The sequence below is a fragment of the Ixodes scapularis genome, unplaced genomic scaffold, assembly GCF_016920785.2.
Source record: "Ixodes scapularis isolate PalLabHiFi unplaced genomic scaffold, ASM1692078v2 PGA_scaffold8__174_contigs__length_109621045, whole genome shotgun sequence".
In the NCBI taxonomy this organism is placed as follows: domain Eukaryota; kingdom Metazoa; phylum Arthropoda; class Arachnida; order Ixodida; family Ixodidae; genus Ixodes; species Ixodes scapularis.
Genome location: NW_024609883.1, coordinates 107,332,638 through 107,358,539, shown reverse-complemented (window position 1 = coordinate 107,358,539; position 25,902 = coordinate 107,332,638). Strand labels below are relative to the sequence as shown.

Here is a 25,902-nt window from a genome sequence, read left to right as displayed (position 1 = left end):
GCATAGTTGGCTGGATGGGAAACCATGTCTATAGCATTGCATCGACCACGAGCGGGATGTCGACCACTACGCCTACCGGAGAAAGCGTGAGGACCACGTCCTCCCCGCTAATGGCGGCGGCTTGTGCGCTCCGTAGAAGACACGAGCTGGGCTTTCCCGCAAAGCAAGCTTCAGCAGTGGACACGGCCCCCGTTTTATCGAGTTGCCGAGTGCGTAGGATGCTCGGCGTATTCGTGGAGTAACCCACGCACTCTCTTCGACGCTGTCTCCGGAACAGTTCGGCAGTTTTCGTGACGGCGGGAAAAAGCCCGATGTCGGCAGCCGCTGAGGCGGCAACTTGGAATGGGGAGGGAGGCATGCGATAGAACCCCGTGACTAGCTTGGCCCTCATTCCTGGGATGCCGAACACTCGAGAAAAACGGCTAGTTGAAAACACATGTCTAATGCATGGAAGCAATTTTAAGCACAACACAACAGGGGGTGAAAACAAACAAAAAACACTACAGGATTGCATTCGATTGATATATTTGCGCTTAACAGAATGCAATAGATCTTTTTTTTCTTCTCAAAAGTGGGCGAAACCTAGTTCGGACACACAATTTGAGCACGCATTGGTCAAAAGGGCCGCATCAGCATTCGGCGTGGTGTTTCGTGCTGCATCCGCTTCGTGTCCAAGAAGTGGAGACCGCCTACGGTGCTTGCTGGGGTTTCGAGAAGGGTCTATTTTGACGGATGCACGTGGAGTGTTGTAAACACTTTAAATAATTTGAAAAAAAAAAAAAAAAAGTCTGTCGTGGTAATAGATAGAACTTGACTTGGCACTTTCCATCTGAGCCATCTCTACAACGCTTTCCCATACAGGCCCGACGAGCACTGACATAGTGTTTCTTCCAGATGGTCCCGGGTGTCGAAACAGCCCTCTCCGTTTTATTCCAAAAGCGAGACAGGACCTTTTTTGGCAGAGCCCGCTTAGCCTCGACGCTTGCGTCTTGTCCGTGTCAGCTGGCGGGCTACTCCGTCTTCGGCACAAATCGAACACATTGGACCCATATCACACGGGTCATAGCGTGCTATGCCGGATTCCTCTTGACTTGGCGCGATACCACAAACGTCCTCGAAGTACAGTGTCCGAGTTGCTCGTCAGCGGCGGGGCAATGAGCCGGCGCACAGGCGGCCATTGCACCGTAAAAAAAGAGACGCGCCATCGTGGGTGTAAATAGCTCATCCAGTATAGCTAGCCAATTTTCGATCTAAGGTTGTAACGATCTTTCGGATTTATGCGGCCACCATAGAAGCCCGTCCTTTGTCCTAGACTGCGTATTTTGAAAAGAGCGTAATCTTTCGCGAGAAAACTGTTCATCGTCCTGGGCTGATTCCAAACCACATTGCGCTGCATGTTGTCAGTATATAGATGACACTTGGCGTCAGCCGTGCGAATGCCGGGACCTTGTATGTGATGAGAAGCAAATTATTGAACCAAATGGAGGTTTTCTACGTTTCGAATGAAGAGGGACACCATACTCGGTTTGTCATTACGACGGACTGCAGCGGACGAGAAGAGTCGTCGGAGCCGATCCAGTACCACGTGAGTGTCGGGCGACCTTCCAGAGTGGCGCAGCGACGTGCAAAGTCACGTGAGGCGCTCGCAGCGCTCAACTGGCTGGGATGGCTCGCACTTGTAGCACGTCCGCTCCCAAGTAACAAAAAAAAAAAAAAAAAGGTGAGGGTGTCCTGGGTAGGTCTTGGAATTGCTCTCTAAAGGTAGACATGACCCACATAGAAAGGAACGTTTACAAATGGAAGAAGCAAGTAACCAACACGCCTGCCTGGACCCAACAACGCAAACCAACGAAAGTTATGCTCATCGCAATGCCCGAAACTTTGGTACTGCCCGTGTAGCGAGGCTGTGCCGGTTTGGGCTCCTGACTCCCTGGAAGAACTTGCTGAACCTCGCTGAAAAGCTCGATTGCGCCTGTCTTAATAAAAAAAAAGCGCGAGGTACTCGGGCCGCACCTTTTGCTACGCGCTTCCTGCCTTCTGGCTTCGCCCTCGCGGGGTTAACTGCCCGAAAATCCTGACTGATATTGAAGCTCCACAGAACAATGCGGTGGTTTGCCGAGCAGAAGCTTAGGAGCTAGGTTCGAAGAGGCGAAGCGCTGCGCGTCACGAACTGCGAAGGAAGCGATCATGGAGGCATCTCGGATGGCCTCACTCCTCGTTACGAATTCTGCCTCTTTTCTTATCCATTCAGCCGCAACATTTTGTTCGCGGAAGCACCTCGGCGTTCGGAGACTCGTAGTAACAGGGCGCCGGAAGCTTCTCCGATAGCTCGATGGCATTCTCTGGCGCAGTGCGACGAATTGACTACATTTAACTTCCTCCGTACAATTTTCCATTTGTACAGCACGGTCACTCCAACCCAACACATTCGAAATAACAAGGCCTGTATTGCTCGAATTTCGACGTCACCTACAGGAGGCTAGCGCCGAACGGAGGTTGTACACCGGTGCTACGTTTGCGTTCGGTTAAGGCTCGTGTTCACTCAGTCGAAACACGAGGCGTCCCAGCCAAATGGGGACGTAAAACTCGCGTTCAGTCTGCATACCCCGCGCTGGCCTTCTGCAGGTGACGTAGAGAATCAAGCACTGCGACCTCGTTGTCCATACAGAGTGTTTGAATTGAATTGAATTGAAGTCTTTATTTCTTTCGGATCAACCGAAAGGGGAACAGAGACTAAAGGCAGAAAATGCCTGACGAAGGTCTCTGTCCCCTTTGCAGTTCGTACATACGGTACACTGTATAGTAAACACTCATGTAGTTGTAGAACAATCAGCAATTCAAATAATGTCATAGCTTTATAATACATCATCATGCTTTTCCGAGCACCATTCGAAAAATTCGAAAAAAATAAACCTGTGAGCTGAATGCAAAGAAACTTTTACCAGGGCGGCTTTAGATGGTGCGTTTATCATAATCAAATTTTATAATAGCTAATTTAATTTTACAATAAAAAAGTTTTTTGCCTCTAAATGCACAAGAAAAACGAAAGAAAAAAAAGTTTGGTTGATGCCGTTACTTACAGACGGCACGACATAAAGCAGAAACGTGAAACATTCTTTGAGATGAACACCCGAAATCAGATCGGGCAGATCTGAGCGTTTCTGACACCATCTGTGAGTAGCAGCGTCAACCACACGGTTTTTTCGTTTTCGTCCTTGTACAATACAAAAGGACAGTTTTTTTTAGGCTTAACGATTTTTCCGTAAAACCTACACTCATCAAATTTGAGTAGGATAAATGCACCACCTAAGACACCAATGTGAAAAGTTTGAATGCACTCCGTTTATTGGTCTATTTATACAAAATTGTTTACACCCGAAGGGCGCTCGGGAACACCCTATAAGAGGTGTCAGCGAACCCCCTTGCCTACCCTCATTTGGCTGAAGCAGGACCTCCAACGGAGGGGACGAGCCATTTACACCCGTAAGCGCGCCAACGTTCTGTTGTGTCTACAGTGTGGCGCGGCGGCCGAGGCACGAGAGCGTTCTTGGAAGACATGGAGTCGTCGCGGCGCGGGGCCGTTCAGGGCTCGTCGGAGCACGGCGGGCCGGCCAAGGCCACCGAGTGCCCGTCTAGCGTGAGTGCCGTCAGGCATCCCACGAAGCCCAAATAGAGCGGGGCCGGCAGGCCCGGAGGCAGCTTGGGGCAGCCGCCCACCCAGAGCAGGCCGTCCGTGTTGAGCTGCGTCGCTCCCGGCGTGGCCGTGGCACTCAGCGGCTTGCCCACGTCCACTGTGAGCGTGGCCAGCCGGCCCTGGCGCTGGAGGCGCGCCGTGTGCCAGCGGCCGTCGTCCAGACGCGACTCGGACCACAGTTCCGTCCGCTGGGCGCCCAGGTCAAAGGAGACCAGGAGGCGGCCCTGGGACAGCGCCAGGGCCAGGTGGTCCCCGCGTCCCCCCGTCCAGAGCAGCAGGCCCTGAGGTTCCCTGCTGCGGAAGCGGACCTCCACCTCGTTCTCGGGAGCGCCGCTGAGAAAAGGCACGGGTACAATGAGCCCTACAGGTTGCAACTGAACCGCGGGATTTTAAACGAGGATGAACCGAAGTTTTGGTACTATATTCTTCCGGTCCACTCTTACACTACTACGCGAATGCGCGATTCCCGTCGTCTCTACCGTTGCCCAACAGAGATGCGTAGGGGACAAAGACACGTGCTGTTTGTCCGACCCGAAGGCTCTGGCCAAGAATACTTTCCCCTATTTCAGAATTCAGCGTCCAAGTTCTCAGTTAGTCTACGGTTTGAGGAGACAGTTTCTGTAAACTCCAAGCAAAGAGTGATCTTCTTCCTCCGCTATGGTACTTAAAGGAGCGATGCAACAATTTTTGTACTTTGCGCAAATACCGCTTAAAACGGATCCCTAACGTTAATGACCTATGAAACAGGCGTTCGTTTTTCACCCCACGCAATAGAAGTCCCAGAAAAAAATTAAAGAAAAACGAGCAGCGTTCACCCCCTCAACTCGCACCCAGAACAAGCGGCCACGTGATCTGGAGCCGATTATATGCCGCCAGTGTTGATCATAGCCACGCGCTGGGGTTGGCAAAGCGCAGGACACGCGCTGAGTTCCAGACGTTGTTATGGCTCGGCTGTTGTCATCGTTGCAGCGATTGGACACGGCTCACAACCCGAATGCTCCTCGAGCTAGCAATTGTCACGAGCCCAAGTCGAGTGCCCACGCAATGCTCGGGTCCAATCTATGAACCGCATTCAAATATCGTCACTTGGGTGTACTGCGATCCCCGAGTTACGTCATCAAATTTTGCAAAGGAGAGATTGAATGAAAATGATCGCTTTTGTCCTTGAAATTACACCGCAACATAGGAGTTTCTTTGACAATGGCGTTGCGTGTGAGTATCCTTGAGTCCCAGGTGTGCCATTAAGCTCGTGTAGAGAGAAAAACATTCCAATTGAATATCGTTGCACAGCTCCTTTAAAGATTTGCTCCAGGGACTTTAGTACTCACCCTAGTGGCTCTTCTTCTTCACCAGGTTCCCTGCAAAAGAGGAATCGACAGTTATTCCAAATGACAGATCACGACAGAACAGGAAGTTCTATTCATGGGTTCGGCGTGCGCAGTGGAGAGGACTCCTCCACGCAGGTATGCGCACCTGGAGCCGTGCCTGAAGTGAAGGAAGCTGGTGCCGGCGAAGGCGACAGGCCTGGGCTGGGCCTCGTCGAAGGCGAGCTCGCACAGGGCGCCCCCGAAGCCCGCGGGGCACGAGCACGAGTGCCTGGCGAGGGCCGGCAGGCAGAGGCCCCCGTTGAGGCAGGGCCCCGGCGCCGGGCCGCAGGGGGGCCCCGCGAACGAGGAGACCCTCTCCGAGGCCCTGGCGCGTCCCACCAGGTCCGTCCAGGCGTCGCCGTTGAGCACCAGACGCTGGAGCGCGCCGTCCAGGCCAGGCTCCCGGGGCCCGGCTTCGGGGCTCAGCGCCGCCTCGGACGGCAGGCCGCCCAGGTACAGAGGCTGCTCCAGGTTTAGTTCGCTCAGCGGGCCCTGGTGCAACGGGCAAGACAGCGATGCATGTGCTGTCTGACGATCGAGAGTTCTTCAGCAACTCCTATCTTCCTTGATTAACGACCGAGCAACTCCTCACAGACACTACATTATTGCGATAAAGCAGTACGGAAATCTATCTTTTTGTAAAAAAAAAAAAAGAAAAATAAGAAGTGCATTGTAGGGATTGTTTGGATCATAGTTGCGGATCAACAGGAGGCTTAGATCTGCTAAAATAAAGCTAAAATTGGGAAACACCCGACTTGGAGGCAAAGGAAACATAGAGCTCTACAAGGATCATCACCACAGTTTTTTCGAGTGAATTGCTGCTTGGATAACAAATACTATCATTAAAACTATTGATATTCCTAGCTCATAGGTATAGTATATGTATAACGACGGAATTTCTGGAGCCAACCACTTTCTAAAACGTCTACAAGAGAACGCAACAGACTTAGCAGGAACAAGCAATCGGAGGAAACTGCTCACTCGAGTCATCAACTTAATAAAATTCCACATTCATACCATGTCAAAAGATAATGAAAAAAAAAAAAAAAAAAAAAAAGCACCGATGGCACGTTTGCGCGTATTAGGGAGTTTTCGCAAACCGCTTTCATCCCTACGCTAAACTATCCGCAACGAAAGCACCGGTACTGCGCCTTCGTGCCGCTAGCCTTGACTGAAGAAACCCGAATCTCGTAGCGGGTTGCGGACAGCGTTGCGGGACGGCAGAAACGATCTAAGAAAACTCCCTATTGTGTCGCGCAATGTCCTGAGTGCAGAAGCAGTAAAAGTACCCGGAGGTCAGAAAATTTTCGCAGATAGTTTCCGCCATCCCGCACTGCACTCTGCACTTCGTTACGGGGTCCAGAGGAACTCAGCAGACAAGGTTGGCAGCTCGCATGCGCAGAATCGACGTCTTTGTTGCGCGTGAGGGCAAAAACGATCTACGAAAAGTCCTTTTTTTTTGGGGGGGGGGGGGGGGGGGGGCGGGGGGGGTGGGGGGGAGGGGGGCAGTCCGACGAGCGAGACGAGGGAAGCAGCTCACGCTCGACTCTCCATGCACCGTGGGCCCGTCGTCGAGCTGCAGCGAGCCTTCCTTGCGAGTGCGCGTCACCCGCACCGCGTGCCACTCATGCATCTTCACTTCGTTCGGCGACCTGCGTGATTCACAAGAGCGCAGCCGTGAGCGCGGACATCAGCGACGGGTTTTCGGCCCGGCGGTAAAAGAGCCGGACTCCCTCTCGACACGCGAAAGCCGTGCGCTTTGCAGAACGGTCACAATAGAGCCGTATACTTACACGAGCAGTACAAATCCACTAGAGCGTGAAAAGGAGACAGAAGAGAAACATTCAGGCGGAGAACAGGTCACTAATGAACTACAATTTGAAGTACGCATGAACAAAATTAACGCATAATTCAATCGTTCTGATATTTGGCCAATCACTTCTTCGGGTAAGTGCCAATAGCCCTTGAAAACAACTACAGCTACTTTGAGGAATCACACTTTAAAACGTGATTACGACTTCTCATTCGCTTACGCTACTTGAAGTAGAGAATTAACCCTCTGCCTGTAGATATATGACGAGGAGACTGTCTGAATTGTGACACAGGATGCTTACGACAAGGTGCAACTGAAATGGTGGTACATCAGTTGATTTCACTCAAAACGCTGATGTTTAAACCAGCCTCGCTGGCGAGACCTTGTCACATGTCAACGTCAACAAAGACATCTAGATTGTGATCCGGCTGATGGCTGCCGGATACACATATGTAAACCTGAGACTGGGGCAGAAAGAGAACACAACAGAAGGTAGTAAAAGAGGAGGCAACGTCTCAATTGAGACGTTGCCTCCTCTTTTACTACCTTCTGTTGTGTTCTCTTTCTGCCCCAGTCTCAGGTTTACAATCATGTTCAAGAAATTCGTAGAGTGTCAAAAAGATACAAGTTGTCGGCCGACTGATGGCTGTCGGATACACTTAGCGGTGCCTGCCCCGCACTCAAAACGCAGATGTCTGAAGCAGCCTTTAGCCTCGACGTCGACGTGAAAGGTGCGACGCAGGCCTACTCACGAGACGTTAGCAGCCCCGGAGCCGAGGTCGTAGCGGAGCTGCACACGTCCGGCCACGAGCCTGAGCGCCAAGAAGTCGCCCCTCCCGGACGCCCCCTGCCCGTTGTAGAGGAGGAGGCCGTCGGGGGCCCTGGCCAGGAACCAGAGCTCGAGCGAGAAGGCTTGTCCCACGTTGTGCAGCCTGGGCAACTCCAGATAGCCGTCCCCCGAGAATTCTGGCACGGCGGCCCGGCCCTCGCAGAGGCGCCCGCTGCGCCCGGGAGGGCAGCGGCACGAGAAGGCCCCCGCGGGTCGGCTCATGCAGGACGCTCCGGCCCCGCAAGGGTCGGGCTCGCAGGCTCGGCGTCTGGGCCGCTCACACTGGGCGCCCTGGGGGAGGAGCAGGGGGATGATTGGGTTGATTGATTGATTGATTGGGGTTTCAATGAGGAAGGGCTACTAAGGAGGGATTATGGGGCTTCGCCACACTGGACTGGGGGCTTTCGCAGATGCCGGGACCTCAGTCAAACTTCCATGATATGCATTTAGTCTCTGCACCTCTAACGGACTTTTCCAGGAAAAGATAATTACACTTCATTATGCTGACCAAGATCGGGGAGCATAGCATGTGTTGCAAGTGGGCAGATGCTGCGTGTGTGACCTCACGTGACGACAAAAGGTCACACGACTCGTGGTGCCGCCTATCATGACGCCCCTGACACCGTGACGTCAGTCATGTGATGTCATATCACGATATCAGTCTTTCGTGACGGTTTTCTCAGTAAGGTAGTCAGTTGGGCGAGTTGGTACTGATTGAGCGCTGTTAAAGTTACGCACAAAGATACAGGAACCGAGGAGAGAAACACGTAGACGACGGACGAGCGCACACTCACAACTCACATACATGCGAGTGCGCTTGTCTGTATCCTACGTGTTTTTCTCTGTTCCTATTTTTTCGTGCGCCAATTTAACCAGGTTTTGTCAGAATTCGGCTGTTTAGGCACATTGTGCGTTAATAGACAAATAAATGAAACAGTAAATGCACCTTAATCCTGCAGAAAAAGTCAGGAGGCAGAATCTGCAGCCTACATTGAGCTGACCTATAGGTGTTCATTTATGGCATTTTATAGCACAGCTTTGACTTCGTTGCGTGTCGGGCCTCAACTCACCTCCAAGCACGGGCAGCTTTTGTTCCACGGGCTGCGAGCTATATACGGTGGGCATCCGCCTGTCCCCCGCCTATTGTAGGGCTGGCCACTACTACCGTTGCCTGGTGTCGGGTTTATCTCGGACGCCAATGGTCACCAGACCTCGGGTTTTAAAGTGGTTTCAGTGCGAACTGGGGGATCGGTGGCCCAGTGGGCTAGCGCACACCAGCTCGGAGCACGTAAAGCGAAAGCTCGCGTTGCAGAACCCAGGGGGGCTATGTTGCACGTTTTGGACTCCCAGGAGACTAGGGAGAAGGAAGTGACGTCAACAACGCTCTTTGGATGTTGATTGGTGGAGTCGCTGATGACGCGTTGCGTGGTGCTGCTAAGATACGTTCATTCACACCTACGCCACTTACTTCTCCCTAGTCTCCTGGGAGTCCAAAACGTGCAACATAGCCCCCCTGGGGTCCTGGGTTCCAATCCCACCGCTGCCCGTTTCGATCTGGATGAGCATCGTACCGGCATGCGGTCGTGTATCACTATTGCGTGGTGCACGTTAAATACCTTAGGCTAGTGGTTATATTGCACTGGCTCAATTGCTCATCTACAGCGAGTGACTCGTGCCAACTTTGAAATGGCTGACGAACTACACGCTGTATAAATAACCACACAACCCCAATTATTTTTGCAGTGCGAACTACACTGACGCACCTCAGTGCTATTAGTCAGCACTGAAAATAGTGCTCACCTTGCTCATGCAGGTATAAGTGTCAGCTAAAACATAAACACAAAGGATAGAAAGAACAAACACGCCGCTGACTAACAAGTAGGTTAAAATTTCTCTCCGTCTTTAACCCTAACTACTTCCTCTTCCTCGTCTTTAACCTCAAGCAATTTGTTTTCAAAGGGCTTTCACAAACACCACAGCATTGTAAATACGTTAAAAGTCAAAGGTAATCCGCCCGAACATTCACCACAGTTCACGGAGGCCTAAAGCACCGCGGATATTGTTTTTTCGATGTCTCGGTGCGTGCGTGCGTGCGTGCGTGCGTGCGTGTGTGCGCGCGCGCGCGCGTGTGTGTGTCTGTGTGTGTGTGTGTGAACCTTTTGAAGAAAGGTCAAATTAGTCGTTAGATGTTTATACAGCAGGAGTACTGTAGCAGGAGGTTAGTCTGCCAGAACATGGCGACATTGGTAGATAAGCAATTTAGCCAGTACAGTTCGACTGCTAGCCTGTAGTCTTTAACGTGCACCACGCAGTAGTGATACGCGACCGCACGCCGGTCCGATGCTCCTCCAGATCGAAACGGGCAGGGGTGAGGATTGAGCCCAGAATCCCTGGGTTCTACAGCTCAAGCTTTCGCTCCACGTGCTCCGTGCTGGTGTGCGCTAGCCCACCCGACCACCGATCCCCCGTAGACTTTTGAGGACAAAGTACTTGGGGTTAAAGACGAGGAAGGGAAAGTAGTTCGAGGTAAAGACGAAGAGGAATGATAACCTAGTTGATAGTCAGCGGTGTGTTTTTCCCTTTCTATCCTTTGTGTTTGTGTTTATGTTCTAGCTGACACTTATACCTAACATGTACCAACGAGCTTAACTGTGAGAAAACTATGAAGCATCGAAACTTGGAAGAGAAAGGCGAAAACTTGAGACTGTTGCTCATGCGGCACTGGTTTTCAGACTTTACAGATTTGTCTTAAAAAAAAAAAAAAAAAAAAAAAAAACTTGCGAAGGCTTACATTAATGCGGCCTGCGCATGTGAGTTATACGGCCTGAAGGACGTAATATAATAATGTGGAAAGGTGAGCTATAGTTGATACGTGGACAACATATTTAAACAGCGCCACAAGCACATCTATTCCTCTCCGCTTGTGCATTGTTTTAATCCATTCGATATAATATAGATGACTAATAGTAAAACCCGTTTAGAACGAACCCACGTACTGCGAATTATTGTCGGTATCGAACTCACAAAAAATTTACATAAAAATGCATGTAAACATTACTTTTTATAACAAACAAAATATTGGCTATATGGATTTTTCCCCCTCGGGAAGGTTTTCAAAAACGCGCCAACAATCGTCTTCTACACTCAAAAAAAAGCCCGTGCGTCTACTTTCCCGCACAACACTCGGAGAGCCAATCACCACAAGTTACGGAGGCAGCTCAACAAATGACGATGCCGAAACATATGTTTAGACCAAAAAACGCAGTCTGAGTTGTGACATTAAGCAATGCAAAACGTCATTCTTGCATTGCTTAATGTCACAACTGAGACTGCGTTTTGTGGTCTAAACATATGTTTCGGCATTGTCATTCGCTGAGGTGCCTCCGTAAGTTGCGCTGATTGGCTCTACGAGTGTTGTGCGGGAGAGCAGACGCACGGGCTTTTTTTAGAGTGTAGGCTGTCCCTTTCCCCCCTAAAAAGTAGGAAAAAAAGATAATTCCAAAAGCTTAAGTTGCGGACAAAATTGAGCGAAGAGAAGCGATTCAAAAGGGGAGAAACCTAAAAAATGCACTCTGCACGCACGCACAGAAAAAAAAAAAATCATTCAAAAACCGTTGCCCACCAAGAGAAGCGATTCAGAAGGAAAGATAAGCTAAAAAAAAAGAAAAGAAACTCTGCACGCATGCCAAAAAAAAAAAAAAAAAAATCTTTTCAGCGCGTTGTTACAAAGTGGAAGTGAAGATATGAAAAAGAAAGAGAGCTCGCCTTACAGCGAACATGTCGTGAAAGTTCGTTGTAAATGGTTTTTGCTATATCGAATTACTTGCGATATCGAACTGACCGTAGCGTTTCCTGCTGTTCGTTATAAACGGGTTTGGCTGTAGTCACGATAAGTCGGTTAATTAACTAAAATTTGTTAATTAACCTTTGAATAATGGAACATAAACATATGGTTCCATTTAGAAACTTGCTGAGCGTCATCGAAATTTACTAAATTGGTAAATTTGAGAAAAATACGGGGCTCGTCGGAAGCGCGCTGGTGCGCTAAAGAAACTGGTCGTGCAACAGGCGCAACGGTAGTGATGCAATTTTTCCGTCTCTTATCATGCGCGTTCTGGCGCCGCCAGCATAGCGCCCATTGTACGATCCTTAGCGGGCGCTGGGGAGTACCTGGAACCCCGGGGCGCAGAGGCAAGTCGAGTTGCCGGGCCCGTGGTCCAGGCAGGTGGCGCCGTTGAGGCAGGGCCCGCAGGGAGGCCCGCACTCGGTGAGTCCCTTGACGCGCAGCACGTCCTTGGTGGCGCCGGACAGCTGGAGGTCCCGCTTGCCCAGGCGCAGGCGGCGCAGGCAGCCCCGGAAGCCCTGGGCCAGGCCACCCAGGTTGTCCAGGACCCCCGCGGGGGGGCCCAGGCCCCGGGGGCCCGGCACCCACCCGACCAGAAGGTTCTCGGCAAGGTCGAGGGACTGCAGCAGGCCCCTGGAGCGGCCCCGGATGTCCGCCTCGCCGTCCAGCGTCAGGAAGCCGTCCTTTAGGTACCTCTTGGCCACCACGCGGTGGAAGCGTCCCAGCGTCAGCGGCTTGGGGGCTCTGCGAGCGCGGGTGACCAGAGGAACAGTCGATTTGTACCAGGCAGTGGCGTAGCCAGGGGAGAAACTTATGAGGCTCAAGCCAGCCCCTCACCCCCGGTCCCCCCGGAAAAAAAGTCCTGGCTACGCCACTGGTAGCAGGCATTGTTTTAATATGTCTGCAGCAACTACAGGGGCCCCTATCGTTTCGTTGAAACACGTTTTGTCGAATCGTCGAGACACGTTTCGTGGACAACTTTTCATGGGAACACGTTTCATGGACACACGTTTCGTTGACATTATGGCGATTCGTGAACACATGCTCCTGCGACGTTTCGTCGACAACATATTTTTTTTCTTTCTGAGTGCATAGTGAAATCTTAAAGTCGCTAAAAGCTAGCGCGTGACTCACGGAGGCGTGTTTATCCCAGCCCTAGGCCACCCCCCTAAAGGCGAGACGCAAACAGCTGGGTTGTGTTCGACGAAACGTCGCAGGTGAGTCGATGAAGCGAACGCGGGATACCTTTCGATGAGACGAAGTGTCGATGAAACGTCGGATGTCGACAGAACAATCTCTCCATGAAATATCGTTCGACGAACTGACTGCCACCGCGACTACACTAGGCTGTTAACGAAAAAATCTAGAGATTTTTTTCCTTCCAAAAATGAACTATGCATCATCAAACGCTCATTCTCTGCCCAAATGTAGCGCTAGCGGTCCTAACAAAATGTCAAAGATTTACAACTAACCTTGACCATATTTAAAAGTGGTTTTCTAAAAATTTCAATGGGAAAAGTGCAGCCGAACAAGTACTCGAATACACAAAGCTGATTAGCACTAGTTAAAGGGAACGTTTGATGAAGATAACAGTTCCTTCTGAAACTTTGGCGCTACATTTCGGCAGACAATGATCGTTCGGCGATGCGTCGTCTGCTTTTGCAGTTAAAAATATCTTGTAATTCTTTTTTTTTTTTTGTTTTGTTTGACGTGTTGTATGTACGGGAAGAAGAACGACATTTTGGGTAAGCTTGCTGATCTTCAGGTACGATGTTGGGAAGGCGATATTGTTTTGCCCGGTCGCGGACTGTTTGAACATTTCTGGAGGGACCGACTGAAACCGGATTAAAAGCTACTTCAGCGCAGTAATGCAACCGGTCGTAAGCTGTCAAAAGAGGCTGACAAACCAGTCTTGTCTCAGTCGGTCGTACTCAAAGGCAAAAGTGTGAACGGGCCTTTTAAGCCGGGGTCACACCGCTTACCCAAGTAGCACAACTCGCCGGTTTGGGACTGGGGCGGTACCGGTCTGCCGGTAAGATCCTACTGGGGCGACGCTGGAAACGCACCGCGGGGCGACAACGGGCCAGTGAGATTGCCAGTCACTGGCCAGTGACTGGGACGCCCGGCACTGGGCGTCCCAGCGAGTTCCCGGGATGCTGCCAGCACAAATCCCCAGCGTAGTACCAGTAACGCGGTAAGATACCAGCAAGACCCCAGGCTAGCGGCCTCAAGCCATACAGTCCCCGGGCTTGTTTTGTCCCAGTGAGTTCCCGGGCTGCTGCCAGCACAAATCCCCGGTGCACTACCAGCAGTACCGCAAGATACCAGCAAGACCCCAGGCTAGCAGGCTAAAATCGTACAGTTCCCGGTCTTGTCATACAGCCTAACATGTGGTTTTGTGTGCAATTTACACCTGAATAGAAATGATGTAGTTCATAAGAAGAATAATTTTAACAACAAATGAGTGTAAACAATTATGTTGCATTGTACATGAAAGTAAATTTCTGGCATAGGTATACACCTTATTGGTAAAGCGGCTGCCACAGCCATCTGTCGCTCATACACATGATAGCAAATAAAACATACAAAATTGTTACCGTAATTGTTTATTGTCAGCTCCAGTGAAGCTACAGCTTGGCTGGTCATCATGGGCTTCTCGCTAGAGGAGAGCGCTGGATGAAAGAGGCTGCATGTCACGGGCCTAGGAAATGTTCTTCACACTTTTCATGCAGCTTGTGATGCAAGTCGACCATGCACCCAGGAAGGGGAGTCCTTCATTAGAGCACCTGCAAAGAGAATCAACAGCACAGTAAAATGACAGGGTAAAGCAATACCAGCTGCACATGATAATCCAGAAATTCCAAACTGGGCAAGCGCTTAAAAGGTTAAAACAGCGCAAAGGACGACGGACAGGGTAAAGGACACGGACAGAGCGCTGACTCGAAACCAAATTTTCATTGAACTCAACGGCGCAATATATACACACTATTGAGAACAAAAAAAAGAAAATCAGCCTGAAAAACACCCAAAACAAAAGCACAAAAACTAAGTATCACCTCTAAAAAGATAAACCAAGCTAATCAAGTGGCCAGAAAACCAGAGGCATTAGACAAGAAGCCCATGTAAAAGAAAAGCTTTTTGTAACCAATGCGTTAATTGTCTTCATTTCATTTTCAATCTGGAAACTATATCAAAACAAAAATACTTTGATTGCCCTAAGGGACACCTGTTACAACACACTGGATAACCAAGCGGCAAAAATGGCCCAGTTATCTCATAATCAAGGTTAGCTATTTGCATGAAGGCCCACTTCAAAGAAAGGCTCGTGGAAATCATCTACTTTAATTCAAAAGGGCATGTCGAGAGACGGGCAAACTCGCCAGAGTAGTTGGCATGTAGTTTAACATTGCCGTTCGTCCCGATAGGTGCGAGAGATCCAGCATTTTTAGGTAAATATAGCGATTCATTAGTCTTACTGAGACAATGACAAATCATATCCTCGACATATTCGCGACCCTAGCAAAACGGACAGCACCAAGCGGGAAAACCGGGAACCAGCCAGAACAGGTCGCTCTGCGCCTCTCCACGTCTCTGGCGGCTTTCGCGGACACGTGTTGTCGACGCGGTGGCAAACAATGTAATTTGATGAAGGTCTGAATATTTCTCAAGTTTGCCTGAGTGTTCATCAGTGTGATGAAGCCTCAGTAAATTGTTTTTTTCTATCACGTGTTTGAAAGCCTGTTTACTCCACAACACACAATCGCGTGCTTTCAATTTCTTGGATGGGGAGGAATCAAGGAAAAACGTTTTGATATCTTCTCTGTCCCGAATGACATTCAAAGTGACGACTACTCGGTAACTGATAAGTGGTATGTAAAACAGACGAGGTGTTTCACTGGAGGGAACCCCAATGCTGCAGTCAAGTGAATGGGAAGGTTCAATAGCTGCTTTTCTTGAATTTGGCTGTGTTTGATTAGCGTCAAGATTGAGCCACCCACGCTGGTCGGTGCATTGGCTATTCATCTTGGCAGCTTTTCACCGAAAAAGCCTCTGGACCACACCGAAAAAGTTGGGCTGATTTCGCATCTACTTGATTCTCGAAAACCTCCTCGCTGCATACGATTAATGAGGGATATTGTCTGCTTTCAAAAAATGGGGGACGCGTCTCGCAAAGTTAGAAGCTGTCACAACATTATGATCTATTGCGCCTCCAATATTTATAATATACCCTCGTTGAAGCCAGCAGCAATATCCGTCTACATTGCTCAGGTTGTCCGGCCACAAAAGATACTCTCTTTCTCCATTCAGGATTTGAAGTCAAGTTTAATGCAGAGGGGTTCTGCGTGAATCTCCGATGAAGACTATCTTCAAATTTGTCCGCAATCATCTCCGTGCTGCCGGCTAGAACCATATGGCTGAGTTTAGGTAGTATCTCTCCGTCTGTCAAATATACTTTGATTCAGCAGTTCACCTAATAGCTTGTCAAGTAAGCTCATATTTCAGCCCAAATAATATACTAATATCCCTTTAGTGGGACATGGTACGTAATATAATGCATAACCCGCACATTCGTCAAAATGACTTCGATTGTCACTAAAACCTGAGTTGAAATAAGAGTATCAGCTGCTTAGTGGGGCTCAAGAAGCTCAAGCTTGGCTCAAGAAGCGCTTGCTTAATTTTCGTAATTTTCCTGCAGCCTGTGTTGCTGATCGAGCAGACGACTGGAGCTGTTTCTTAATACGCACAAAAGCTCGATTTCGCCGACAGATAAGTCGTATGGTCGAGTGATGCGAGTTAGTTGAAAATTACTGTCGGTGGAACAATTCTGTAGTCATCGCTGCTTTCCTTACCTGATCAAAACTGATTAGAGTCTATTACCGTCTCCCCGGAGCCCATAGTTTCGGTAATGAACGAAACCTCCGAAACAAAAGTTTGACATGAAAAGAACAAAAAGCACCGGGAAAACAAAACTATGCTCTGCAAGTTTATCTGCACCGGCTACACTTAACCGTCGCAGTTGAAATACCTATAAAATAGGGCATTAAACAAAAGAAAATCTGTTAAATTGAATGCGCTACCCGTTCAGGCGGCCCGGCTGAGCCGACGCGACCTGTTCCCAGCCGCCATGTTTGTTTGGTGGTGGCGCCCCCTATAGATCGTTGGAGTCGCGAATACAGCTCATTGTTGTACACATACTAATGAGATTGGGTAGACACATGTAAACATATAATATATTGCAGAGTATGGCCCCTGTGTTCCCACATAATGGCAACCTGACTAAAACTCATCTGCAGATTTCACCAAATAAAAAATAGCGACTTACCCAGAAACTAGTATATATTATTAGCGTCTACCATAAACTCACATTGAGTGTTTACCATCGGCATGCCCCATAGCCCTTGAAAACGCCCGCAAGCCTCACTTACTTTAAGCATATGACATCATATGACAACAAACATTCCCTCGTGATCATCATTAATATCTACAGGTGCGAACAGTTCAGGCAAATCAATAGAAAGATAACAAATCAGTAGTGAGGTGGTGTACAGTGGCTGGTAGGTGCAGGTTAATATGTATGGGACATCTATTTTCTGAGTAATACTGCTTATCTGGTCAATTTTCTTCACAGACCCATCACATACTGAGGCAAGGTTCTCAATACAGTGAAAAACAGGAAGGAGGAGTGAGTTCCAGATTTAGCTTTGCACAAGCTATGTGGAAACTGACTTCATCCTCTTAGAATTTATTGGAGTGGATCTGGGTATGATTATGTCTAGCCCAACAATACTGCTAGGAGCACCTTCAAAACCTTCAGAAAGGGGTAGAGGAAGTTTGAATCATAATTTCCGTATTGCGATGAGAGCTGCTCATACTGAGAATTGATGTGAGTCAATGTCGGCCATCCTTCTGCCTGAAATATCTATGTGTCAGCCACCCCCTATCAGAAAAAGTTTTAGCTGAGCGCTTTTTACTGGCCGCTCCGCTCAGCCACTGAGCAGGAAAGTAACCAGGCACGCACGTAACGCTCAGTCGGCATCTGCGCTCTGACTGGTCGTTGCTGACTGAGCGTTGTGAGTATGCAGGTGCTTTCCTTTTGAGTGGAGCGGGTCGTAACAATGCTCAGATAAAACTATCTAATGTCTATGTCGCAGCCTCAACAGCCAAACGAGCAGTCTTCTTCCTCGCTTGCACAATAGACCAAAATTGCACTGCATACTGCTTTAGAGGCTTGTTGGCATGTTTCACACTTACTCTCTGCAGACAGCTAGGACTGTCGGTAAGCGAGGAAAAAAAAAAGTGTGAACACATATCATGCACGCCAAAAGAAAACATCAATGGAACTACACGAGACTGCATTAAAGTTGCCAATTGGGCGCGTTTTATACCGCACAGCCACTGTGTGTGCACAAGTAAACTAGCTCTACATATACCGCTCAGCACACCACAGCTAGGCTGAATCACATAAGTGTCACACTTGCCGAGCTTGAAGTACAGTCGTGATCTCTACGAGTGTGAACAAGCGATCGTCGACTGCTCAGTACTGGGAGCATCATGCACCAGCGAACTTGCTCTCCTTTTAAAATGCCTTGCGAACCAAGCATGGTAAGTCATCTGATAAGGAGAGAACGTCACCAGGGACAGCACTGAGCAGTTGATAATCGCCTGCTTACCTTCATATGTATCAAGTCTCTACCTGGCCGAAGTAGGCAGTATGTGTGCAGCAGAAACGGCTGTACTGAAATCTCAAAAGGATGAAAGATCAGAACAGGCTTGGTAAGCTTTCACGTTGCAAGTATGCCCATGCGAATTTCACTTTCTAAAACATAAACACACATTTCAAATTGTCATCCAGGACAAGCTGCTATTACACAGCTGTATATATAAGGCTTACCATCAACAACCTTTGCAGACTGCCATGGACCTGATCCTCAGGTCGGCTGGTGATGCAGGAACGAATTGGCCTAGTCGATGCTAGCTTCCGTTCGGCAAGGGCTGCACTGAGTATAAAGGTGAAAAAAGTGTTGTAGATAATGTGAAACAAACAAAAGCAATCCTAGCATCCACAATTCGCTAGAGGCACTGAAAACAAAAATCAGAGGTTGGGTCAATTATGTTAATGCAATATACTTCGGACACATACCATGACTGCAGGTAAGATATTTGCTGCCTTCAATCTAGATCTGCTTGAAAATTTACAAGCCAAATAACAAATATTTTATAAGCTGAAATATATTTCGATGGAACTACAAAATCTGAAGACTATCTCTGCAAATATGGTGCTATCTAGTACACCAGGGATGAGTAGAATTGGATTACAGCATCCCCCCTACAAAGATTGAAGCAAAACTAGTATAGAGTCTGCCGTGCCACTACAGTAAAACCTCGTTAATTTGGATCTCATGGGACCGGCAAAAATGTCTGAATTATCCGAAGGTCGAAATATCGAAAGAACAAAGAAAGCTGCGTGAAAACGTTTCCTTTATTTTGAGAAGAAATCTGTTATTACCGCCTGCTTTCTGGACGACACTTGGGCGGAGACGGCAACTTTCCTTAGCGCGGTCGAGTGCTCCACCGCACTCGCACTGTCGGAGCTACGCATCCCGTGCGCTGACAATGTAGTAAAGCAAGGCCTCTTCTAGTTTCGGGTGCACCACCTTCCAAGGCCGCTTTCTTTTCGTGTTGAACTTCTCGCTCTCGAAAGCCTGTAGGATATCGGCCACAATTTTTACGTATGTAGCCAAAGTGCTTCTCTTGACGTCGCAACCTTCCATCACTTGTCGAGAGACGCCGCCCTCCAAGGCCCTCAGTATTTCCACTTTCGTCGCTAAATTCTTAGCCTAGTACAGCTGCAACGGAAAACGAGTAGCAAAACTGACCAGTAATCGGAGCGGCGAAATCGCGACAGCCGGCGCTATTTTCCCCGAGCGCCGATAGCGAGAGTGCCAGTCACGTTGCATTTTTCAATGCAGGGGTGGCCGGCGAAAAATTGAGGGATAGAATAGTTGTTAAAATGGCGGGCTTTAGGATCCCCGCGTTGAGGCATAAAACGTGACTGTCACTCTTGCTATTGGCACGCTCGGGAACAATAGCCCCGCGTGTCGCGATTTTGCCGTTCCGGTCGTCGGTCACTTGTGCTACCCTTTTTCCGTTGCAGCAATGCTTCTGCCGCTTCCATGCCAGGAGAGTAACGAGCTGAAGCACGGCGATCCAGAGCAAAACTGGTGCGAAACACGGAGAACCGAAAGAGCGAAGAACCATTGGAAAACCGGAAAAACCACGTGCGCACTTCGGATGGATAGCGGTCATACCCTTTGGAACAGACGGTAGCTAGCACCACCTGCCGAATTTGTCCGAATAAACCATAGTGCGCCGCGTTCCCTCCGAATTAATGAGCGTTTGCTGCCATTGACTAATAAATATGTTTGACGGGACCGGATCGACAGTTCAAATTATCCGAATTAGCGGGGGTTGAATTAACGAGGTTTTACTGTACAACAGAAACGACTCTACTGTGATCTCGTGGATATCAGAGTTCGGAACAGGCATGAAGGATTTGGCACGAGAAATATGCCAATGTCATTATTCATTTTTGCAACATTAAAATTACTCTGAAAGTGCGACCAGCTGCAGGGTGTATTCACGCAAATCTTGCGAGTGCTGAATTGTAGGCACAGTGCCCTAGTTGTGTTCATGTGCGATATATGACCAAATACCATAGAGACCAATACTGCAAACCTCTCCGAAAACCAATGGGTGCGGTGGCGAACGGCGTGAGTGGCGCTGTTCACCTCTCTTGCTGTCCATTTGTGTTTGCGTGTTGCCACTTCCAATGGGAAGGCTGCAGCCATTATTGGGAATATTAAACAAACAAATAAAAATACAAACACAACACACACAGCAATACTGGCAGCAAGTTGAGACGCACTTCTCAGGGGTGGAACTCATGAAATGTACTTGGGAGCAGCCACGGGAGCAGCTGAAATAGCTGTTTTGGAGCAGGTTGGGAGCAGCTAAAACTACATTCTGGAGCAGGCTAGGAGCAGCTCAGATCAGTTTTCATTGCACTTCAGCTTGTGTCTTAGACAAGCACGGGAGCAATTTCGATTGTGCTTAGCAGCATAGATGAACATGACTGGTTGGGACCTAGGTAGATGGGAAAACAGTGTAATAGATGCGAAAACTTGAAACTTTGTAAGCCATAATCAGAATAAAAAAGCAAGTACCATATGTTTCTGAAGATAGTGCTCTTGATATTTTCTGAGTGGCTTTCAACTGCTCAAAATAGAAACTAGCACTGCTTATCGCACAACCCAAATGTGCTCGACATAGTAATTATATGTGCGAACCACGTGACGTGCGTAAGCAACGGACGTGCAGTTGCACGGAGGAATAGGGCAACAAAGTTTATCCTGTTCTGCAACAACTCAATATCGAAGCAGCAGACTACGATTAACGGAGTTTTTGTACTGGAAGCGATAAGCAGAGGTTAACGAACGCCGAGCAGATCTACCGCTCGCGTGAAAGCTGTTGGCCGGCAAGGTTTCGGATCGGACAAAGGAGTTTATTGGCTTTACTTCCATACAGGCCCTGAGGCAGCCAAAAGGCCCGCGCATCCAAGTGCTGTCTGCCTCCTCAGCTGTATGTTAACAACTAGAGAATACATGTGAATGAAACTTATATGTACAGGTTTATTACACGTTTCAGTTCTATCAAATCACAATTTATCTTGCGAGAACGCGGTTCCAACTTCTAACGATGAAGTACTAAAAGGAATCTTTTGCTCATTTGTTTTCAACTGGCTGACGTCCGGATCCTGGGCCCCATCCTCAGGCAATCTGACGCCTAACGACTCGACCTCACCTCGGCCGACTTGCTTAACCGCTTATGGTTGAAGAATATAACAATCCAGTCGCAGGTTGTATAGCGCTTGGAATCCAACCCGAGAGTTTTTTCGCGCGCTTCCAACTCAGGATACACAAAAAGAATAAACAGAACAAAGGATTGCAAGGCCGACATAGCTAAACGCGCTCATTGTTGCCAATCGAGACGATAAAAACCGAAACCAAGACAAAATGATTTTTTTTTTTTTGCGCACGTTTTGCTATTTGGCGCATAATGGCGCGAGGTATTGGCTCTGGCGCGGTTTCCGCAACATGGCGCAGGATGGCGCAGACAAATGCGCCTGGCGCAAAATGGCGCAAATGGCGCAGCCGTTCCACCCCTGACTTCTGTTGTAAACTCAGCATTCCGCTTACGAATGGGATGCGCAATTCCCCTAGAGTGTTTCATTCCACGTGAGTGGCATCGGAATTGCTAAAGGCCAGTCCATAAACACAGTCTGCGTTAAAAACAATCCTATCAGCAATAAGTTGCTATTATATTGCTCAATATATAGAGCACCTTACCATGAACAGCCTTGGCAGTCTTCCATCAAGCCTGGCCTTCAGCAGAGGATGCTGTCATTCTGTGTTGCCTCAGGACACTCACATCAGGATGGTGAAAGTGAATGCCAACTTCTACTTGGTAAGGACTGCAGCAAGTATAAAGATCAAAACACAGATTAGAATATACGATAAAAAATACCATGGACCAACTTGAAAAAAGTGCACAAAAAGACAAGGACAAAAGGATAGGAACACAGAGGACGCAGACTGGTGCACACTCACAACTTGATCTATTGAGCATAAAAGAAAAAAGAAAAAGAATCAGAGAAATCAGAAAGGCTGTGTTTGGAGAACGTGAGCTTCAGAAACCGGGGCGTGAGCAAAAGATGTCAGGTAGATTGTTTTACAGACACTTTGGAATTAACAACAGCCTTTCCATGTAATAAGGTGGTGAGTTCATTCTGATTGAACATCCTGAAAAATAACAGACAAAAAACAAGGAATAAAGGAGAGGAATACATACACTACATACGAGTGTAGACTCCCAACTCACAAATTGGAGAAGAAAAAAAATAAAGAATGCGGAAGGAGCTTTAGCAAAAGTTCGAACAGGTCCAAGTGGAACGTGCTGACTCCCACCCATATGCATAAGACTGTAAACACGATTTTCTTGGCAGCTCAGGTAACAGACGGATGTGCGAACACATTGGTGGCCCATACTATGAATAACAAAGGCCTAAAATAATTCCCTTGTATGTTTTTCACAGTATCTGCTAATTATTCAAGTTTTCTCTAAAAGCCTCGTCCCACTAGAGTGACAAACACCGATTTTTGTCCGACGACACCACAAAGTTCCGTGTCGCTGATGCTGTCCCACTGCAACGGCCAACACCCGCGACAATCGCCGACAAACCATCGACGACGGACGAGTTCTTGTCTGTTGTTAGACTTGAAGCGCAGCAAGCAGTCCCACCGAGGAACATCTGTCGGATACAAACTTATCCTCCTCGCCCGCTTGTGCCCTCTGTTGCCTCTCTTTCCACCCTTCCTCCCGTGGCTTGCTCCACCGCTCGACCTTCAGAGAAGCCCTTGGCGGCCTCTCCCCGTTCCCGCAGTTCCAGTCCCTCGATTGCTCATAGTGGTTGCGGGCGCGGCTTGCTTCCTGGCGCTGGGCAGTCATGTTGCAAAAGGCTTGTCTGTGGCTGGTTTTGCTCGCAAAAACTTGGTGCGCGATTTGGTGCTTCAAGACGCCGAGGTCTACGCCCCTAAATCAGGATGGATACACCCATGTTCGAGGACTGACCAAAGACCGCTCACCACGAAGTAGGACACGACGTTCCGCGGCAAGCCATTCCGGCAGACGAGACTTGTCATCACGTTCTGTGATGATCGGGATGCCGTATTGTCCCCCATAAAACGCCTGCCCTCGATCATTCGGATATGAAGTTTTAAACATCCTCAAAATCAGGGTGAAATTCCTTGGTGCTAACTTAGAATTCCTCGAACGACCCCCCCCAAAAAAAGGAACGATTCGGGTATTCTAGTTCAGAAAAAGTTTGGTGTCAATTGTCACGACTGTTTGTGGAAAGTCGCCAACGGCAAATGAAGAGAAGCGGAAGCTTTAATCAAGAAACAAAGTAATTGTCTCCACTTTCACCGTGTTTGTCGGCGCATTTAATGCCCAAAGAGCAAAATATGAAAACCGCATCGCCAGACTGTTTATCTGTGTATTTTGAAGTGTTTTTTTGACAACTCCAATCCCACTAGGAAAGAAGTTTCCTCGTCCCCGTGTCCTGCGTCGTGTCCGCCAGGTGGGACAGCGTGCGTCGTGTGTCGCTCGTCGTGTGTCGCTGTCGTTTGTTGCTGTCTGTCGCTCTAGTGGGACGAGGCTATAAGGATGACACACGAGCAGTGTAAATAGTGCATAAGTAGGTGACAATTCATCGTAGACTTTAGAGAGAGATTAAGCTGTCTTTATGTATTGGCCATCAATCTGTTGCCTTAACAGACAAGGAAATTATGGTTTTAAAATCTGCTCTTGCTAATGGGTGAATCGGCGCATTCCACTTGGGCCTGTGCTTGAGCTCCTTCCGCATTCTTTATTTTTTCCTTCTCTGTTCATGCGAGTCGAGAGTCTGCGCTTGCGTATGGTTTACACGTAACTCTGCTTGTCTCCTTGCCTTTTGTGGTGAACTGTTTTTCAAGGTGTTCAATTAGTAAAGCTCACCACCTTACTACAATCATGCAACAACTAAAAACAATTACAACCTACACCATTCGCTCAAGGCAGTACCAAACGAAAAAATACAGGGATTGGGTGAGGCATGTCTAACACTATATACTTACACTGAACTAAATATACCTCTCATAAACTGGCGAGACACTACCTTAATCCAGGACATGCTTGTAAATTTCCCCAGAAGCGGCATCAAAAAATTATTTCGTGGGCACAAAGTTTTGCGATCAGGAGCGGTATGCTATGCAAATCACCATGGGATGAATTATCGCGGCACCAATTTTTGACAATTCTTTTCTGATAACGAGTCACGAAAATAAAGCCGTTTGCAGACGACTGCGCGGCGGAAGCTACGGACTTGCTCGATCCTCCTCTGCCTTTTGCCTGGCTCAGCTCTCCGGTCGCAAATACGCACACGAAATCCACCCGTAGTGTCTAACCTAGAGCTTAGACGATGGAGGGGCACCGCGCTGAGTTAAGTGCTTTATTTTTTTTTTTTTTTTGGGGGGGGGGGGGCACCGCGCTCTTCCAGACATCCTAGTTTACCAGTGAACAATACGGTGGAGGGAGGCAATCAAACTTCCCCCCCCTCCCCCTCCCCTTTCCGCCTCCACCCGCCGGCTGGCCGGCTGGCCGGCCGGCCGCCCGCACGCCCGCCGCCGCCGCCGGCGCCGCCGTCCCCCCCCCCCCATCTCCCAAAAAGTTCCGCCGCTATTGATGGACCTGGACCGAGTACACAGCCTATTTGTGAACGAAGCAAAACAGCCTCGCATAGCACCATTCGCGCACAATTAGTAATACTGGTAAAAGCAAGCGATCTAGACAATAACAAGCATTTTGAACGGAAAAAGAATAATCTAGCCCTAACGGGCAAAGAAAGGAACTTACTTTGAAACGACCGTGCCATGATCTTGGCTGTTGAGCAGATTCGACGTAGTTCCACGGCTCACAGTCGCTTCCTTCTTTTTCGGACACATTTGAAACTAAGTTAAACTCCACGCATCACGACTAATCGGTAAATTGACCTCAAGACAGAGACGTGAAACTCATACGGCCATCACGTCCAGCAAAACAAGGCTGCGGATTGGATTGGATCGCGTTCGTTGGCTATTATGTTTGTCTAACGACTTTACGGAATCTATGTGCGCGTATCTTCAACACGCTTGCAATAAAACGATCAGCAAAGCGCATTAAAAACTATTAAAAGACACAGTAATAATAAATCATTGAGTATGCAAAAATTGCCACAATATTAGAAATACGTCCTGAACACGTAACAAAAAATTACATACGAAACTAACCGTACAATTTATTCAAACGAACTCAGCAGACATATAAACTACTAAAAAGAACGCGTTTTCAATTTGGCGATTTGGTCTTGGTGGTTAACGCGCGATGCGGGTGATCGTATGGTCGGAGGTTCGAATCCCGGAAGCGCGAAGTTTTTTATTGTTTTTTTTACTACGTTTTCTATTTCTTTTTTAATATTTTTTTTAAATGTTTTTTGCAGTTGCCGGCCCCTTACTTTAGGGTAAAAATCACGCAAAATGTGGAAATAAGAAGTGCGAGCCCAAATTTAAATTGATGCAATGCACAAGCCGTGGTCCTCTTGTTTTGCCGGGATAATTCGCTCCCTCCGTGCTAATTTCTGGGTCAGTGTAGTAGGCAAACAGCGCAAGTCCTTTCAACGAAGTAAAGAAGGTAATAATAATGGGAATATGAGAGCAAAATGAG

At 48.4% G+C, this 25,902-nt stretch overlaps 1 protein-coding gene across 1 annotated transcript in view; it reads right to left on the bottom strand.

The window, feature by feature from the left end:
• Positions 1-3,320: 3,320 nt before the first annotated feature.
• The window catches only part of LOC8034697 (agrin), a 39,223-nt gene continuing 16,641 nt past the window's right edge, over positions 3,321-25,902 (bottom strand). The window contains exons 5-10 of the mRNA XM_029979360.4: positions 11,874-12,291; positions 7,627-7,994; positions 6,602-6,713; positions 5,168-5,553; positions 5,023-5,052; positions 3,321-4,027 (exon numbers count right to left, since the gene is read on the bottom strand). Coding sequence (XP_029835220.4) covers positions 3,583-4,027; positions 5,023-5,052; positions 5,168-5,553; positions 6,602-6,713; positions 7,627-7,994; positions 11,874-12,291 — 1,759 coding nt within the window. The 3' untranslated portion in view covers positions 3,321-3,582. The remainder of the gene's footprint in view (positions 4,028-5,022; positions 5,053-5,167; positions 5,554-6,601; positions 6,714-7,626; positions 7,995-11,873; positions 12,292-25,902) is intronic.